We start from the raw sequence: 19,499 nt of genomic DNA, 5'->3' as shown, positions 1-19,499 counted from the left end.
CTGAAAAAATGTATTATATCTTGCAGTTTATGATAATTTACAACTACAAAATAAGGCTATACGAAAAACTAGATAATAAAAAAAATAAAAAAGATAAGAGACTATTACTATTAATTAGATCTAAAAAATGTCAATAGTAAAGGAAAAATTATACTCATCACACGCCATTAATAAATTATCAACATCATTAATGGTCAATTTCTCCACTTTCGGATAAAATTTATCCTGCAGACAAACTTCTAAAACTTGAAAATGATTGGTTAGCTGGGGATTTATCCGGAGGATACATTTAGGAAGAAATTGGCCATAAATAAGAAACATCTATACTGCTAATTTCAATAATAATCAGGTAAATAGAAAAAAAACTATACTATCCTTATCCTCATTAACCCACCAAGGTAAAATAAGAAATCTATTATTAAACTCAGGATCTAACATTCTTGAGAGACACGCCTATAATACGCAGAGCCTGAAATACATCGGACCGAGCAGGCGCTAGAAGTAAAATCACAGAAAACACCAAAGTATTAACAAAGACACTAATTAATTTAGGTAATTCGGTGATAATCGGTATCGTTAATCGGTAATCGGTATCTCATTTCGAGATACAATTCAGAACTGTTTTATATATCAAACAATAACGAAATCCTTTGAAATATAGAAAATGCGAAAGTGCCACTATATGTATATAGATATACTCAATCTATAAAAATGATTAACTTCAAAATTCACCATCTTCATTCTCGTACGATAGAACGTAATGATTTCTGACTCAAATTTTGAGATTGATATATATATAATTAATTTATTTAATTTATTTAATTATTAATTTACTTATTTTTGAGCCTAAAGTCTTGAAATTTTTGTACTGTCTGTTTAACTTGTGAATCCCTGTTATGATTATGATTATTATCACTGGCCAACCTTAACTTAAAAGTGAAGGTTTCTTATCGCACGTATCACTGTACCTACTATTTGCACTAACAACATTTAGTAAATTATGACGTTTTGGGTAACCTTACTATATCACAATTATGTGAAATAACAATAAGTAATCTTAAGATGTAATTGCAAAACTTATTATACATATGTAGAACATTTTGAAAACGAATTATGACATGTTGACGAAGAGCATTATATCCCCTTTTGTTGTCTCATTAATTTTAGACAGTAATAAATGCCAATTAGGATAAAAAGCAGCCTGACTTTTCTTTTGTATCTATTATTACTGCGATAAAGAAAAAGGCCTGTCTGCCTGCCTGGTGGTGGTTCTTGTGCGGCACGCCGGTTACGCTACCTGCGTGAAGTTGTCCGGCCAACTTTTATTTTTTAAACTTTTTTTTATTCCAATCGTTTGATAGTAGTTTGATAGTGTTTGATAGCTTGTAAAAACGTTTGGTAGTCAATAGTTTTTACAGAAGAGCCAAATCGATGTACGATGTGAAGTGGACTGTCGTTTCCTTGCTTCTTGTCCATAATCAGCTTTTTCAAGACACGTAATAAGCCAGGTTTTAGGCATTTCTAAAATTACATAATAGTCGTAAGTCAGCAATTGTTGTCATGAATTATTTTTGCGAACAACCAGAACTATACTTTCCGATGATTCTTTAGTAGGTAAACAGGAACACAGTCATAATAATGTAAGTTTATATCGGAACATAGGCATGGACGCCTATATGACGTCAGCTTTCATGGCTTTTCAAAATGATTCAATAGAAGTCTATAAACAATGCATTGTTGTCACCCTATGGCAAACTCGTGCATATAACATTACTTGTATAGCAGTGGGGTGATTGGTTGAAACGGTATTCAGAAACGTTATAACCAATCAGCGTCTGCTGACAGTTGTACAACGGTGTATGCGTGGGTTTACACCAGTAGTACATCATGATTGTGACTAGAATGGAGTAGAGTCTCTCTAGTAAGAGTCCGGCCAACGGTAGGGCTTGTTAGTGATTGGCTCCGCCATATTATGGGCTCTTTCCGGAATAGAATGGTGTGTGTGAATACGTATATGGGGGAGATTCGCATTGTGTAGTTGGGTAGTGTTAAGCCCTGTACGGCGGGTTGCCTGTACTTGGCGCAAGACTTGACCGAGTCTCGCGCAATGTCATGGTGGCGCCAAACAAGCCCTTAATATGGCGTCCCTTCCGGGTGTTGGCCGGACTCTTACTAGAGGAACTCTAGAATGGAGGATACGCATTCATACGCATACGCATGAACGCTCTGCAAAAGGAGTAATAGGTGAAATAATATGAAAATCGCGGTCTCATTATAATATCGATATATACATATATATACTTATATTTATTTTTCACTCGATACTTTGTAGCCACTGACGCTCGAAGGTTTGAAAGGAACCCCGTTAGGTTTGAGTACCTGGGTAACCTTGTCGGCTATAGCCGGGTCTGGCCAGTTGCGAGCCCCGTTATGTTACCTGGAGTGGTTAAACTGGGCGGAGCATTGGGCGGAATCTGACCGAACTGGACGCGTTTCGCTTCGGAAGCGTGTCGGTCCCTCGTGGAAGAGAGTATAAGTAGGTACTTGTTGAATGCACTGCGAAAAGGGGAAATGTACTTCTGAGGAGACGCTAGGACACGCTGGTATCTCGTACTTTGCTAGTGGTAGTTACAGCATTGACTAAAATTTGTGAAAGTGGAGAAAATTTAAGAATTCAGTTTCAATTAAGGAAATTAGTTTTTATCCAAATTAAACATGGATGGTGAGCTGAAAAAACTAGCTGAAGCGCTTTTTGATATTGAAGCTCTAAAATTTGGAAATTTTGTTACAAAAGTCGGCTTACCGACGCCAGTTTATTTCGATTTGCGAGTGATTATTTCACACCCAAAAATAATGGTAAGAAGTTTCAAATTATTATGCTAGCGAACATAAGTAGACTGAATAATATAAAAATATAACTTTGCTCGTGTCAGTGCAAATCAGAATCAACTATTTGAAATAAAATTATTTTTATACTGTTTTGTTTCAGCAAAAGTTATCCAAGATTTTGTGGTCTCTCTCTAACGAATCTTCAGAGTTTAATCAAATCTGTGGTGTTCCCTATACAGCATTGCCAATTGCAACGATTATATCTATGGAATCAAATATTCCAATGCTAATAAGGAGAAAAGAAGCAAAGTCGTATGGAACAAAAAAGTTAATAGAAGGAAAATTTAAATCTGGAGAGAACTGTGTGATTATTGAAGATGTTGTCACTAGTGGAAGCAGTATTTTAGAGACAGCAAATGATTTAAGGACTGAAGGATTAAAAGTTACCCAAGCATTTGTAATAATAGACAGAGAGCAAGGTGGAAGATCCCTATTAAAGAGCAATGGAATAAAAATGAAAAGTTTATTTACTCTTATGCAACTCATGCAGCTTCTTTTTGAACTTGGGAAGGTTTCCTCTGAAGCTGTTCAAAATGTTTCGGAATATATTAAAAATTGCCATTCGCCCATAAAAGAATTACAAGGTTGATAGGCATATATATATATATATAATTAGATGGTTACTTATATCTTCATCAATTGACATTCTAAGCTACAATTACTTATTATTTCAGAGAACTGTCAAGATCGATTGAAGATGAATTTCAGTTCCAGAGCTAAAGCAACAAACAATCCAGTGGCTTCAAGACTTTTTCAGCTTATGGATGCCAAAAAGAGTACATTATGTTTAGCAGTTGATTTGACCAAAACCGACTGTATTATAGAATTAGCAGAGCTTTTAGGACCTCACATTGTTATTTTAAAGATCCATATTGACATCGTGCAAGATTTCAGTGAAGAATTCATAAAGCGCCTACGTGACAGTGCTGAAAAGCATAATTTCTTAATCATGGAAGACAGAAAGTTCGGAGATATTGGTCATACAGTGTCTTTACAATATAGGAAGGGTGTCTATAAAATAGCTGAATGGGCTGATATTGTAACAGCTCATCCGGTGGCTGGTCCTGGAACAGTTAGTGGTTTAGTTGAAGGTTTGGATGGCATTTCAGAACCTCGTGGAATCTTTCTAGTTACAGAAATGTCGTCAAGAGGTGCTTTAACCACTAGCAACTATGTTAAGAGTTCAATTTCCATTGCCAAATCCTCAAATTTGATCATAGGTCTGGTATGCCAATCGAATGCTTTCAATGATCCAGCTCTTATTCAGTTAACTCCTGGAGTGAAATTAGTGGAAAAATCAGATGATCTAGGGCAGCAGTATAATAGTCCGGAATTCGTAGTTCAAACTGGAGCAGACATAGCAGTGGTCGGTAGAGGAATAACAGAATCATCGAACAAACTTCTAACTGCTCTTCAGTATAAAGAAAAGCTTTGGATGGCATATCAGAAACGAATATCTGACTGAATATTCTGTTTTATAGTTTAATCAAAGGCGAGAATAAAATTAAGCCAACTTTGTACATACAACTCGGGGACCATTGTAAATAAGATGCATTGTGGAATTTGTAATTATATAATTCCTTAATAAAAAGATATAAATATGTTATCGCTCAAACTGTTAAAAACGATTGTTTTAATTGAAATTTCGCCTATCTAATATAGCTTCAAGCTGTCTAAAGGGGTTTGTGAAAGGTTTGGACAAAGCGAAGAGTGAATTTGAACCAATAGTAAAATCAGTCATTTTAATACATTTATCATATATATATTTTTTATATTTTTATCGCTTGCTATTGCATTAATGTAAATTCTTACCATCTCTCTATCTCTGTTTCGGCTGCAAAAATGTTCGTGACTGTCATTTTACGTAATTATTTACGGTCTAATATACTATTTGATCATGTGCAACTCTGAAAAATGATTCAGTAAATATAATAAATGATACATGTGGCTAATACTTTTTGCTTTTTACAATAATGATATTTTATATTGTGCAGCGTTCCATAGTCAGCTATAATTAAAAAAAAAAGCAACTGGATATGTTACATTTGAAAAGTTTTATTCAGGCTCCGAGAATTTTAATTAAAAGTATTCGTTGATGGAGCCACGTGTGTGTTGAATATGTACCCGAAGGTATATTATATATTGTATAACATATTTATCCTCTTGATGTCTTTGCAAATAACAATGGGTACGTTTCCTTATTTATCTAAACGTGTCTGATAGAGACGCAACTGAATTTGCAATACTATCAGTACGTTTCGGAATACATACACTAGAATACTATACAATGTTAATTACGGGGAATAATTACAACGCCATCTGCGCAATATGATTTCTGACATATGTTCACCAGTGTTCACACTCGCGGTGAAACTGCTAATGCAAAACTACAAAATCGAGTGATAATAAGTTAAATAAATGGATCTCTATAATTGCGATACGTTCTCCTCATATGAAACTTTAATAAATTATATACTATGTAATTTTGCCACAATGGTTAAACCGTTCTGATAAAATGTTGGACGTTAATTCTTGTCTTTTAGCAGAAGGTTTTGTTCGGTATTGTTTTGTTATCTGTTTCATAATATAATATTAGAATACGAGTACTATGAATTTAATAACTGACGCCAAAGTTATTGAACTCTCAGGAATCAAATTGAAAAAGATTGACAAAGATATGTTAAAAATATATTGAAAATGATTTGGTAACATGAAAAAGTTTCATTGATATTCCTCCTTGCTGAAAATATGACGGAGGCATATACAACTGCATGCGAGACTTGTAATGATACAAATTCTGCCAAATATTATTTACGTGAATTTATAGAAACACTGAGTATTGAGTGCTGAAATGAAGTATTAAAAAGCTCTATCAATAAAACGAAACATGTTAGGTTTTTTCTCGTTACCTATACTTTCTGCACTTTTCAAGAAGAGTAAGTTTTCATTGGTTACTTAAAAGTATCATCGAATAAGAATTTGCACTTTTTGAAAAGTGCACAAAGTGTAAGTAACGAGACAAACCTATTATTGAAAAACTCGGACAGTCTATGTCGTACAGAGATGAGTAGGGAGATTGCCAATGAGACGATTTTCATACCTCTGTGATGTTAGCGGAGCTACTTTGAGTTCATACTTAAAAAAAAAAATTTTATCTTTTGTTGGTCGTTTGTAGGTGATTGTTAGATTAATTATAACGTTTGTTAGACATTATTTTGCTTGTTATTGAGAAATAAAAATTTCGGTGTGAAGATAGCGGAAAGAAGTTATTTCCTTTTGGATTTAATTGGATACTAATGCATGCGCTATCGTTTGTTGCACACGAATAAGCTAACTAGAACGTTTGTCGGTTGTCTATTTAGCTGCAAAAACTCAAAAATCAATATCTCAGCGTGTTACAGCAGAGACAGAGATTCAGAGTCTCTTAAAATATATGATAAGAAATTTCTGTCGGTTATATCGATATTTCATGTACCAACGCAGCACGGTAAACGCTCATCTGTTTATTGGGCAGGTGGATTCGATTACGGTTTTGAGATTACATAGTGAATTTTTTAAACAAAAATAATTGATGATCATAGAATTTTCTTTAATAGCGTTTATTCGCGAAGAAGATTTCGAAGCGGTAAAAGGCTCTTACAAAAATATCAAAATGTCGGGAAATTAAATATTTTTATCTTCAAGCGAAGTTTTCGAAAGTATATCCATCGATGATCCGTGTAAGTAGTTTTAATCATAATATAATTTATAATACGCCTCTTATGCTATTAAAATATATTTATCAATATGCAAATGAAATTCTGAAAATGTATCATGCTTTGTTCTTACTTTTAGAGAAGTTATTGGCTACGTGGACATTGTCGAACGCCCAAAAATTGTTTGAAAAATAAAAAAGTACACACTAATGAAATTCGCCATCAACAATGGATCGTGAATACGCGTTCAATGCATTGCTTGGGAGGGGCAAGTTGAACGCACCGCTAAAGCTGTACAGCTCAACAAGGTTTTCAAGTTTTTATTATATTATTTTCCATCGTTGCTGTTAATATCTGTAAAATAATAAATATATAATTTCAGTTTATTCATTTATATATAAAACAAAATAAAATATATATTTATTTTACATTTTATACGCACATTTTCTATTTCAGATTATATGTACATCTGGATGGAGCACAGACCAATCAGCTCGCCAATGTAAAGTCAATATTGGCACCATGCCATATGAATTGGCAGATGTGGCTGGAACAAGTGGGAAAATTAGTGAATTGTTAGATACAAATTACGATCGAGACTTGAAAACTACAGATGACAAACGTGTCACTAGAGCACCGTACGTTAAGTATAGAATGGCCTTGCGTAACAATGAAAATGAGTGCAATTCCATTTTGCTAGGTCGTCGCTTATTGCGAGGCGCGTTGGTATGGTACAGGGTGAAAGAACAGCGTATGCACGAATCGCTGCTATGCTTTTGGCTGAAGGATGGAATCTGTCACAATTCCCGACCATGGCACAGACGTCGGAGATTGTTGAATCGGATGATATCATTCTACCCGATCAATCGTTGCAAATCGGTACACGACAGTATGAAAAACTTAATGATAGATGATGAAAGATTGTAGTTCTCGGCGGATACTTCAAGTAACTCCTTCCAATCAAATTGCACGGCACTCGCAGTGAAATTCTTAATCTGTCTATCAAAAATAGTACACTGTGGCATCATTTCTCTCAATTTACTCTGACACAAAACATGAGAGCTTCACCAGAACAAGTAGACTTTGCCAAATTCTTACTGGACGTAGGAAGCGGTGCGTTGAACGATTCGGAAGATAATCTTCTGCTGCCAGAACGTTGCGTAGCATCTGCAGATTCGAATATAGTCAACGATGTATATGGAGAGTACATGAAAGAGAAGCAATACAAAGAAGCAGCCAAATGCGCGATACTGTCCGAGAAACGCGAAAGAATATACACGAGCGTAGACAGCGCTGAACACTGTAACACCAACGACGAAATCAACGAAGCGCTTTTACCGAAATATTTGAACTCTTTGTCACCGTCGAGCTCACCTCCTCACGAGTTGCGTCTCAGATAATACACTATCATAATGCTAATCAGAAACTTGAGCATCAACGAAGGTCTGTGCAATGGTACGAGGTTGTTTGTTTTAGATTTAGCTAATAACATGCTGCGATGTGAAATTTCAACAGGTGATAAGGCCGGTGAGATAGCGTATTTGAATCGCATTACCTTGCACTGCGAGAACGTCTACCCGTTCAGTTTCAAAAGACGACAATTTCCAAGTAGTACTCGATGTGATAATGACAATGGCAAGTACTACTTGGTGTACTTGATTGTACACATTACGTCTGGACATCGGTATCTCTTCTGAGAAAAAAAGGAGCAGAATTCAAGGTGCTTAGGGAGAAATCTAATATCACGCAACATAAGAGTTTGGAGAAGATGTTTTTCCATGTTGTACAACTTATTTTATTAATAAATACTATTAATAAATATTATAAATACTAGAATATATTAAATATGTATTTACAATTGTGATGGAGGTAACAGTATTTATGTAGAGATAAAGGCAACGTTCCATTCACGTTAAGCATCCAAAACAGAGTCTATTTTTCAAGAACAATTGATGATGCATGTTTATCCGTTGTTGAGCATCCATTTCTGTAAAAAAATACAAATTATGCATGACGCTGTACGCTATGTGCATCAAGTTCAATAAATTGATAAGAAAAATTACCTTTTGAATAAGAAAACCGAGAACAGATTACACAGTATTTGCTTCTCCGTAGATAATAACTGCTTCAAACTCTACCTCAATATCACCAGCATTCAGAAGAGATTCAAAAGTTCTGCTCACACAATTATCACCATCGTCATTCGTTTGCTGCATTTATCATATAACCTTAAGAGTACTGCTCGACCTTTTTTTATAATCATCCACCTTATTATACAATTTAGTGAATATGAAATAGCAAATGCTAGACTGTACAATTGTAAATATTTCAGAACTAAGAAAAGAGCACTAATAAATATCTGATATTTCGGACTGCAATATTTAATAATAATAATAAAAAGGGCAGCCCTCGCCTGTTATGAACAAGAGGTTTTGTTGAATATGCTGCGAATTTACCACTTTGAAAAAAAAATTGTAGTATACTCTTAAAATCATGTACAGTGTCTAACGCATTGTGAATAGGTGCGACTCAGGGACCTATTGCCGTCTCGCTCATACTCGTGCTGTGCGAGAAGAACGCACCGTAGGACGCTTCAATGCGTCAGACGCTGGGACACTTGTTCCTAGTCACCACGTCGCATAATATATATTTCTTTCTCTTACTAACGCTGTTTGACGAGGACGGATAACCGAAAAATCTATCTCATTCCCACTATCGAAAGTCGCGTTAGCTCCTCGTTTCTTGACGGGGTACTAGCTGTTCTCGTCATAGAGCGTTAGTCTGAGAGAGAGGGGGAAAGTGTGCGCCCGGACACGAGCGGTATTTTTTAATAATAATTGACCACAATTTCCTATTTTTTTGAGCCGCTAGAGTGGCATTACCTCTTTAAAAAAATTAAACAAAAAAGAAATGGAGAAAAAAAAAGTTTTCGTCTCTTGACGCGAACTCGGCAGCTTACGATTACGAAGCTGAATTGTTGCCAACGCGCCCAATGCATATTCTTCGTAAATGATAATCCATAGCTAGTAGAAGTGAGCAGCCTCACTTGTTGCGATACGGACTCTTATGATGTAAGAGAAAAATTAACAGCAATGGAACAAATATCCGCTTAACGCTTTTGCATTTCTAACATAGATACATTTCTCCATTTCATTTTTTGTTTTAATGTGCCGCGGTCGCAGCGTGGTCTGATTAAAAAAAAAATTTGATAACACTCGCTGTTTCACTTTTTGATAGTTTAAATATTATTCAGCCGAATAGAAAAGTAATAAAAAATGTCTCAAAAAATTGCACTTATTAATGTCGGGTAAAAAAAATGAAAAGTGTAAAAAACCCACACAATTATTTTATACATATGCATGGTGAGATGAGACAAATAGTATATCTGTTTAGAAATTTTTAGTTTCATACATTTTTGAGTAGCCTGATTCAATTTAGTCAATTTCTTTTGTTCATGTCTACGGAAAGATAATTTTATTTTTAATATTTCGAACTATCAGTATGTTCTACCTCGACATAATTTTCTGATAATTCGATGTATTAAAAATGTTGTGTTTCCGTAGCCATGAATGATAAAAATTAAATGACAAAAAATCCCTTACCAGATAGATTATTTGTTTCATTTCACCATAGAAAATAATTAATTCATTGTTATATGCTCATTATTTTATGCCCGAGATTTATAAGTGCAATTTTGTTTTTGGTAATTTTTCGTAATGCCTTCTTTATCCGTCTGAATATTATTTATGCTATTAAAAAATGAAACAGCGTACCATAGGTGTTTGTCACAGGTAGGCTCTCGGGAAGAAGAAACGTTCGCTGATTTATGTACCAATTTATTGGATGTATACGATGTAATATAATACAATCTGTGTAGATTAATATTATCATGTATTTAATGAATCTTCAGTTAATTAGGTGAACCAATAAGCATAGTTGAAAATGAAAAAAAAAAAGAGGTAAGACGTGAGTTTTGAACCTGAGACTCTCGGACGTTAATTAACTCAGCACCAAGCACGTGTGCCATCGAGTTATTGTGATATATTATTTAGGAAACTTATATTTCTCTAGTTACCCACGTTCGAGGGTTTCTTTAAAGTTTTATTTGTTTACTCATTATTTCCAGAGCTTGATATGGATATTAAGGGTATTGACTACGTTATTACTACGGTTCATGTAATATCCTGTAAAAAAATGTGGGTACAGTCTCCCTATTTTGAGTGTTCATCCGGTTTGATATTGTGGATCTCGAGGAACACACGAATTCATTTGACCAATCAAAAGCGTGGAACTAGTTCAAGAGTCTCGTTCAGGTGGCGCGTCGACGCGCCAAAACATAGAGTCCCTCTAGTAGGAGTCCGGCCAACACCCGGAAGGGACGCCATACTAAGGGCTTGTTTGGCGCCACCATGACATTGCGCGCGGATTTTTAAACTATCAATCTTTACCATCAAGACACTCGGTCGAGTCTCGCGCCAAGTACAGGCAACCCGCCGTACAGGGCTTAACACTACCCAACTACACAATGCGAATCTCCCCCATATACGTATTCACACACACCATTCTATTCCGGAAATAGCCCATAATATGGCGGAGCCAATCACTAACAAGCCCAACCGTTGGCCGGACTCTTACTAGAGGGACTCTACCAAAACACAGCTCCAGATTCTCACGCGTAGTACTATATGTATATACTCGATCAATCAAAAACGTGGAACTGCTTCGAGGGCCCTCCGCTAAGGTGACGCGCCAAAACCAAAGTAAAATTCAGGCCACCAAAAACAAGCCCATTGGCAACCTGTGTGAAGTTAGCCGGTTAACTTTTATTTTTTAAACTTTTTTTTATTACAATCGTTTGATAGCCGTTTGATTGTGTTTGGATAGTCTTGTAAAAACATTTGATAGTCATTAGTCTTTTCAGAAAATCAAAATCTGGTGTGAAGTTGGCCGGCACTTTTTTGTTTCTAACCGGATTTTGTTTTTCTGGAGCTCAATCGATGCAAAATCGTTTGATAGTTGCGAATTAATTAATAAAAACGATTGATAGTCCATCGTTTGCAAGAAAAATGAGAAAACCCACATGCGAATCAAGGATCCCAATCGATTCCTCGATCGGTGTGTCCGTTGAATTAGACTATATTGCAAACTTGTTCTATTTCCAATCGTTTGATAGTCGTTCGATAGTGTTTGATAGTCTTGTAAAAACGTTTGGTAGTCAATAGTTTTTTCAGAAGATCCAAATTGATGTACGATGTGAAGTTGACTGTCGTTTCCTTGCTTCTTGTCCATAATCAGCTTTTTCAAGACACGTAATAAGCCAGGTTTTAGGCATTTCTATAATTACATAATAATCGAAAGTCAGCAATTGTTGTCATAAGTTATTTTTACGATTTTGCTCCAAAAAAGAACACGACTTCGGAACGTGCTACTTATATCTATGCGTATCCTCCATTCTAGTTACAATTATGATGTACTGCTGGTGTAAACCATCGACATATAGTACTGGATTGCTCCCTGTAGCTGCAGAAAGTGTAATCGAGAATAGAAAGAGAGAGCAAATCGTAAGGACCGTGCTGTCCTTCTCTTGGGCAGGAGCGGAATCAGGAATAAGGGAACCCCGCGCAGTAAAATGTATGTTTCATGATGAACTTTATTTAAATATTTTATAAGTTTAACAATTGATTTAATCTTATGTTAATCATAAAATTTAAGGTTATTTTACCATTTTACTTCGTTGTGAAAGCTTATCGTATTGGGCTCAAAATATAGGTCTCGCGGTAGCTCTCACTTAACACAGCGAATCACTATTTTTTAGTAATATTGAATTTTGATAAACTCAACTACAACAAAGTAATCACGACAATTGAGATTTGACTCACGGAGGCTTTTGTCTCCATGATTCGACTGTAACAACATACATACATTCTAGATGTGCGGAGCGATCTTTCACATGGTTCTTATTTTGCATATTACAGTCCTGAACCCCTTCCATCCAGAAACCTTTCGATTAATAGAAAAATTATAGAAAAGGACAGAACGGTCCTTACGATTTGCTCTTTCTTTCTATTCCCGATTACACTTTCTGCAGCTACAGTGAACAGTCCAGTACTATATGTCGATGGTGTAAACCCACGCATATGTATACCGTTGTACAACTGTCAGCAGACGCTGATTGGTTAAAACGTGTCTGAATACCGTTACAACCAATCACCGCACTGCTATACAAGTAATGTTGCATGCACGAGTTTGCCATAGAGTGACAACAATGGATTGTTTATAGACTTCTATTGAGTCATTTTGAAAAGCCATGAAAGCTGACGTCATATAGGCGTCCATGCCTATGTTCCCATATAAACTTACAGTATTATGACTGTGTTCCTGTTTACCTACTGAAGAATCATCGGAAAGTATAGTTCTGGTTGCTCGTAAAAATAATTTATGACAACAATTGCTGACTTACGACTATTATGTAATTATAGAAATGCCTAAAACCTGGCCTCTTACGTGTCTTGAAAAAGCTGATTATGGACAAGAAGCAAGGAAACGACAGTCAACTTCACATCGTACATCAATTTGGATCTTCTGAAAAAACTATTGACTACCAAACGTTTTTACAAGACTATCAAACACTATCGAACGACTATCAAACGATTGGAAATAGAACAAGTTTGCAATATAGTCTAATTCAACGGACACACCGATCGAGGAATCGATTGTATCGTATCGATTGGGATCCTTGATTCGCATGTGGGTTTTCTCATTTTTCTTGCAAACGATGGACTATCAATCGTTTTTATTAATTAATTCGCAACTATCAAACGATTTTGCATCTATTGAGCTCCGGAAAAACAAAATCCGGTTAGAAACAAAAAAGTGCCGGCCAACTTCGCACCAGATTTTGATTTTGATTTTCTGAAAAGACTAATGACTATCAAAAGTTTTTACAAGACTATCAAACACTATCAAACGTCTATCAAACGATTGGAATATAAAAAGTTTAAAAAATAAAAGTTGGACGGCCAACTTCACGCAGGTGGTTGCGCTGGGCACACTGATCGTAGCTGTTTATTAAGATACTAAGCAGTAAGCAGGCATCAGTAGCCCTTCGGTAGCATTGGGCTTCGGATGAGAGCGTCACGGTGATAGAGTGAATTTAAAAAATGGCCCCGTCGTGCTTCGAAGTTATTCTGGTTGCCTTCATTCTGGTGCTACCGTTTCTTTACGAGACAAGCCGCACCTTTCGATACTACTTCAAGTTTCTTATGTATTACGGTATCGTTATGGCCAACGCGATGCTCATCATTCCCATTATGATATTCCGGCCCGGGAACGTCAAAAATCTTGTGTGAGTATGAAAGACAATACGATAGCTTTGTTTTTATTCTATCTTCTTTTCAATTACTGACTGACAACTGTGGATCGTGTATATTTCTTCGTTCTTACGTATCTATGAGGGATACAGTAATTTTTATTGATTTAAATGTGTTGAGAAAGAGATAATTTTGAGAATGAGGTAGTTTTAAGAATGTCAAAATATAAAACTTTAGGTTGGTGGTCATTTGTAGTTCTATTAGTTTTCAGTTTATAGTTCCTTGTTGACATAGAACTGAAGTATGTTATCATTGATTACAATTGCACACAGACCTTTGTCACAGGCTGATGTAATGTTAAGAGAATAACATAGATTTTACTATTACTAATATATTTTATTAACATTTTCAGATTGGCTTCCTCAATCTGTCATCATGTCAGTACATTACTTGGATTGCGTTGGGAAATCAGAGGTCGAGAGCATTTGGAGAAAGAACGAGCATGCATTATTGTGGCAAATCACCAGAGTTCATTAGACGTATTGGGGATGTTTGATCTATGGCCAGTAATGGACAAATGTACAGTAGTAGCCAAAAAGGAAATATTTTATGCTTGGCCATTTGGTCTTGCTGCTTGGCTCTGTGGATTAATATTTATTGATAGAATGAATTCAGAGAAGGCACGATCAGTTCTTAACACAGCTACAAAACATATTAAAGATAAGAAGGTAATGTGCATGCAGTATTAAATAATATTCCACATTCCTCCTCAGCAATAGGAGATAGAAATTTTTACTTATAATTACCTTTAGATTAAACTGTGGGTGTTTCCGGAGGGCACTAGGCACAACACTGGAGAAATACATCCATTTAAAAAAGGAGCTTTTCATGTTGCTATTAGTTCCCAGCTACCCATCTTACCTGTAGTCTTCTCTTCCTACTACTTCTTATCAACTGAAGAAAAACGACTAGACGCTGGTACACCATATTTTAATATAAATTATACTGATTCCATAATGTCCATTTAACAATAGTATAATATTATTACTTCTTTAACTTCAGGACGTATTGTCATAACGACGTTACCGCCTATACCGACAGAAGGGTTAGGTAAGGATGACATAGAAGCCCTCATGGACAAGACCAGGAAGGCAATGTCTGATGTATTTCATGCGACGAGTCGCGAGGTCCAGCTATCATTGGCAACATCCAAGCAACACGTACAATAAAGGATTCTTGTTGGATTTTCTACCAGCAGCTCATTCCTCGGAAAACAGACTTAATCATTCGATAAGACGCCGTATGAAGTCTTCGCCAAGGAACCAAAGACTTGTGTGTATATTTTTATTTTTTAACATTTATTTAAGCATATAGCTCTCAGGATTTTCATTTGCAATTTATGGACAAAGATTTCTTCTTTATTGTGTGGCCCGTCAGTCCTTTTTAATATCCCAAGCAGGAATCAACACATCACGACTATGGAATGTACAATCGTAATACATTTCTACTATAAAATTCCTTACTTGCATTCATATGGAAACGCGATGGATTTTGAGTAAGTTTTCAGGTTCCTCCTTAAAGTAACCCTATATTATGACATCATACAAAGGAATCCAATGAATAATGTGAAGAATTATTTTTTTTCTTCTGACGCAAGTAAAACCTGCGACTGTTCTATTATTATCAGTAGTAGGTATCCAAAGGCTCTATTATATTTGGAATGAATAAATTTTATATTGGGATCCATTCCTTGGATAAGATAGTTTAGCAAGGTCATATGAGCTTTATTAGATAAGTATAAAAGAGAAATAATAGAAGGGAGATATAATATTTTACTCGCTCGCATTATGCGCACAAGCGTGCGATTTACGCCTCGCGTTTCATTTACGTATATCTGACGTTTATGTTACATTTACCATAAGAAATACTAACGATTAGCTAATTTTTCTAATACAAGTTTAACGTGCGCTTAGATTATTTACGGTTACTCCATTTATAATGAATAAGGCCTCCGTGTACTATTGAGTAACAATACATCACAGCGATGAATAAGTCTTAAATAAGGGTATTTGAAACAAAAATATGGAAAGAAAAAGTATTGTAAAATTAGATACCAATATACATATATAGTCTATTTCTATTTGTTTAGTTACCATAGAAGACAAGTCAATATTTATTGGGACGTTTCAAGGAAGCAGATACTCTTATTGAGTAAGAAATTTATTACACGACACGAATATTAAAATTTTATTTGAAAAAGAACCAAAGATTGATTTTACAATCAAAATGCTGCTATGTGCATGTGTCCATACTAAAGCGAGTTAGAATTAACTTTGAAAAACAACTGTAGCAAGCAAAATTTATTAGGCATAGCTTGCTATGACAAAACGACACAACTTGAAGTGTTCCAAAGAGAGAAAAAAGGTTGCCACAATATTTAGAACAATCTCTCTAAAATTCTGATATTTTAAATTCAGATTTTTTATTGAACTTACTTTGTTTTTATTCTAATCGATAACAAGACTTATAGTACTTCCTGTTCTTGCCTTTATGCTACTAATATTACACTCTCTGTTTAGATTTTCCAGTCTTTTTACAAGTATTAACTCATAATGGATTGTGGAGGTTTCTGTAATACATATAGATACAATATTGACATTCCACATATTTTCTTGAATTTCATTCTTATGTTACAGAATACATACTACAATTATATTAATAGTTGTTACTTTCTTTTCAATTGTTTGTGTAGAGTTTGAAGTGAAGACGCGCCAGTGCCAAGGCTAGTTTATACGAAATATTTGCTTTACGTATTTTATCCGTGAATTAAATTTTCAATTCGATTTTGGAATTTTTAATTGGGATAAACGTATCATTTTCCTACACTTGCCATAAACTGCACATCTACCCACTATTATGTTCACTATTATTAATTCACGGATCTCAAGACGTATCTGTTTATTAAACACGACTGCATGAAGCATGTGGGAGTATTTTATGCAATTGCCATCCCAACAAGGCATATAGATATGTGCGTTATTAATATTTTGGGGGGAACCGTCTAATTGATTGAAAATTCCGGGAAAAAAAATAAGAAAATGAAATACCGAATCCGTGAAATTAAATTTTTTATGAAGGCAAATGCATAATTATGCGGCGATAATGCCTCAATGGAAATCTGTTTGTGTCTACATTTAATTTAGAAATAAGTTTACTGTGCTTCTACAATCGATAAGATTACTAAGAGGAAATTAGATATTCAATATGCGAACTTTGAAGTAATCGACAAATTAATAATCGATCCAAAGAATTGTCTGATCAGGCTGTGTGCGGCGCATGAATTAAGTGGAACACATTGTTAGAACAAAGTCCGATTGGTATATACGAACTATGTGGCCATGCGGAAACATCTGTTTTATCGTGAAAATGTGGAAAATTGTAAAATGTGGAACAGGATTGAGAAAAAAGCTCTCTGGTTTACGATATGAAAATATTTTTCATTTTTATCGTTCGCGGCGAGACTGTATCTACGTTCGTTGTTTCGCATCGCTTGGAAGTGTTTTATAAACTGCAAAACTTATTATGTATTATTAGTTATTAAACATTGTACATCAAACTGAATTGTGAGAAATTATAAGGAAAAAAAAAAAAAGAAAAACAACTTACGTTTCCATCAAAAACATGTTTTATTATTGAACTTAATTTAATTGAAGTACAATTTTGGTAATACAGTCATTCCTTTAACAGTACTAGGGAAATTAGTCTCACTTTTTTAAATTGCTATTATTACATACATCAATTCCTTCATAAAATTAAGCGTTCTGTGTGATTGACCAAATGTCTTTTCTATCTTATCTTTCTAACATACACTTCAATTGTGTGCCTTTGCGATATAAAGATGTTAATAGTAATGCTACAAAAATATTAATGATTCTGATGTTTCACAAATATTAAGAATAAAAACAAATACTTAAATGTTTTTCGGAAACTGGGCACTTTTGAATAAAAAAAAGATATTTTAATGAACTAAAGTTCTATCTCTTAAAGTGGAAATCATTTACATTCTAAATAGTTCATGATGTACTTACAACAATAGCATGTTTTATCTATGAATATCAATTTATACATTTGAGTTTACTTTAAAAGCAAAATTTGCTTTCACTATTAGATATTAGAGATTAAATATAGACATTTTTTATAATGAAGGAAAATCACCAAGACCTGATGCCTTTTTGTCTTGACTTTCCGTCCATGCTTTAGCGATCGTTTTCTTTATCTCATCATCTCCATCCTGATACATTTTCTTCATAAGATTCATTAGACTTGCTCCTGGATCACTATCCTCTTCCATACTAGGTACAGAAGGTGCTTTGGCTTCAGTAATTTTCTTTTCTACCCCAGTAACATGAGACCAATTCTTACTAGTTGTCTTTGCCAAGAAAATAGCAATCATATCTGACTTAACTTTAATATAACTCTTCTCTGGATCAATCTCTTCACAAAGATTGTTTATAGGAAGTTGATAGTTCCTGTTATCTAATCCAAGGACATGCAGATCTATTGATTTATCAGTAAAATTGCAAAACACAGCTTCTTTAGGAAGGGACTGTACATTCTTCAAAGTAACATACAATTTTATGTACTTGTCAGACTGATCCCAGGCATAATTCTTTAGCTTGACTTCATAACATTTAGGTCCTGCATTAGGCACAACATTTCCAGGCTTACTCTCAATCTTATTCTGCTCCACTATCTTTGCCAATTCGGTTTCAAGTCGTCTGACTTCAAGACTAAGAATGTCTTTCGATCTTTGTCTACATGCTTGTTTTAACAAAGCATTTAGCTCGTCAATATCCAATTTCATCTAAAAAGAAGACGAGTGTCTGATAACTTTCTGGTCAATTTCAATATCCGATCTTAATTCCTTGTAAGAATCGGTTATATATTATAGAAAGGAATATAATACTTTTTCGAATCGATTAATCAAATTATAATATTCTTACCTCGTCAGCCCTTGATGTCATTTTCTCTATCTTTTCGTAAAAAAAAACCACAATATTTTAGAGACAAGTTGATTCTCTTCAATAATACACTACCTATACAAGTTCAACGTTGCTCAACGTGATTATCACTTGACAATGACCACAATGACTACGACTGGACCAGCATGGGCCAGCAGCGTAGAACAAGAATGTTCTAGATTCACTACGAAATTGTGAAGGAAATTGTTTCCAAATTTCATGTAAAAAGATTTAAAAAATCTAACATAAATATATTTATGAGACTGCCATTATACACTAACGTCTCATGTATAGTTGCTCTCAAGTTTTGTATAATTACAGCAGATATTATTATTAAAATAAGTAGACTTTACAGAAGATAATCGAAGTATATTGGAACGTATGTAGTCAACGTCCAAATATTACAATGTAAAGCTGTTGAGCACGTAGAATATAATTTTCTTTGATTTAAATATAATTAAATTATACTTTCCATATTTGTTATTGTTTATTTATGTTTCGTTAATTCATAAATTACAAAAATTGTTCGATCTAAAATATTTTACCGCCATTGTTCATATGTTACCAGTGCTCATAAAAAGGCA

General features: G+C 34.7%; 3 protein-coding genes and 2 long non-coding RNA genes across 6 annotated transcripts; 3 read left to right on the top strand and 2 right to left on the bottom strand.

Moving 5' to 3' along the window:
* Positions 1 to 156: 156 nt before the first annotated feature.
* LOC112494481 lies at positions 157 to 1,196 on the top strand. The gene is made up of 2 exons (XR_003059918.1): positions 157 to 349; positions 429 to 1,196. It is a non-coding gene; the product is annotated as an uncharacterized LOC112494481 (long non-coding RNA).
* Positions 1,197 to 2,095: 899 nt separating this feature from the next.
* LOC107268437 (uridine 5'-monophosphate synthase) lies at positions 2,096 to 4,514 on the top strand. Its single transcript, XM_015741214.2, has 4 exons — positions 2,096 to 2,244; positions 2,333 to 2,856; positions 2,990 to 3,473; positions 3,564 to 4,514. The coding sequence occupies exons 2-4, from the start codon at positions 2,716 to 2,718 to the stop codon at positions 4,352 to 4,354; spliced, it is 1,416 nt and encodes a 471-aa protein (XP_015596700.1). The 5' UTR covers positions 2,096 to 2,244; positions 2,333 to 2,715; the 3' UTR covers positions 4,355 to 4,514.
* Positions 4,515 to 6,472: 1,958 nt separating this feature from the next.
* On the bottom strand, positions 6,473 to 7,990 carry LOC107268446. Its single transcript, XR_001537842.2, has 3 exons — positions 7,683 to 7,990; positions 7,027 to 7,131; positions 6,473 to 6,938 (listed from the first exon to the last, which is right to left on the bottom strand). It is a non-coding gene; the product is annotated as an uncharacterized LOC107268446 (long non-coding RNA).
* A 5,647-nt stretch (positions 7,991 to 13,637) lies between these two features.
* On the top strand, positions 13,638 to 17,546 carry LOC107268577 (1-acyl-sn-glycerol-3-phosphate acyltransferase alpha). 2 transcript variants are annotated; one of them, XR_003059933.1, is made up of 5 exons: positions 13,638 to 13,929; positions 14,307 to 14,622; positions 14,707 to 14,872; positions 14,957 to 15,226; positions 16,647 to 17,546. XR_003059933.1 is itself a non-coding variant. In XM_015741496.2 (4 exons), the coding sequence occupies exons 1-4, from the start codon at positions 13,745 to 13,747 to the stop codon at positions 15,121 to 15,123; spliced, it is 834 nt and encodes a 277-aa protein (XP_015596982.1). In that variant the 5' UTR covers positions 13,638 to 13,744; the 3' UTR covers positions 15,124 to 17,510. The 2 variants fall into 2 exon arrangements, 1 of the variants encoding a protein (XP_015596982.1); XM_015741496.2 differs by having other exon boundaries at positions 14,957 to 17,510.
* A 15-nt stretch (positions 17,547 to 17,561) lies between these two features.
* LOC107268578 (calcyclin-binding protein) lies at positions 17,562 to 19,138 on the bottom strand. Its single transcript, XM_015741497.2, has 2 exons — positions 18,898 to 19,138; positions 17,562 to 18,758 (listed from the first exon to the last, which is right to left on the bottom strand). The coding sequence occupies exons 1-2, from the start codon at positions 18,916 to 18,918 to the stop codon at positions 18,090 to 18,092; spliced, it is 690 nt and encodes a 229-aa protein (XP_015596983.1). The 5' UTR covers positions 18,919 to 19,138; the 3' UTR covers positions 17,562 to 18,089.
* Between the last annotated feature and the right edge of the window lie 361 nt (positions 19,139 to 19,499).

Source organism: Cephus cinctus, unplaced genomic scaffold (assembly GCF_000341935.2).
Source record: "Cephus cinctus unplaced genomic scaffold, Ccin1 Ccin1_scaffold0564, whole genome shotgun sequence".
Classification (NCBI taxonomy): Eukaryota; Metazoa; Arthropoda; class Insecta; order Hymenoptera; family Cephidae; genus Cephus; species Cephus cinctus.
The sequence above is the reverse complement of the archived record's forward strand: the minus strand, read 5'-3'. Positions and strand labels throughout refer to the sequence as shown.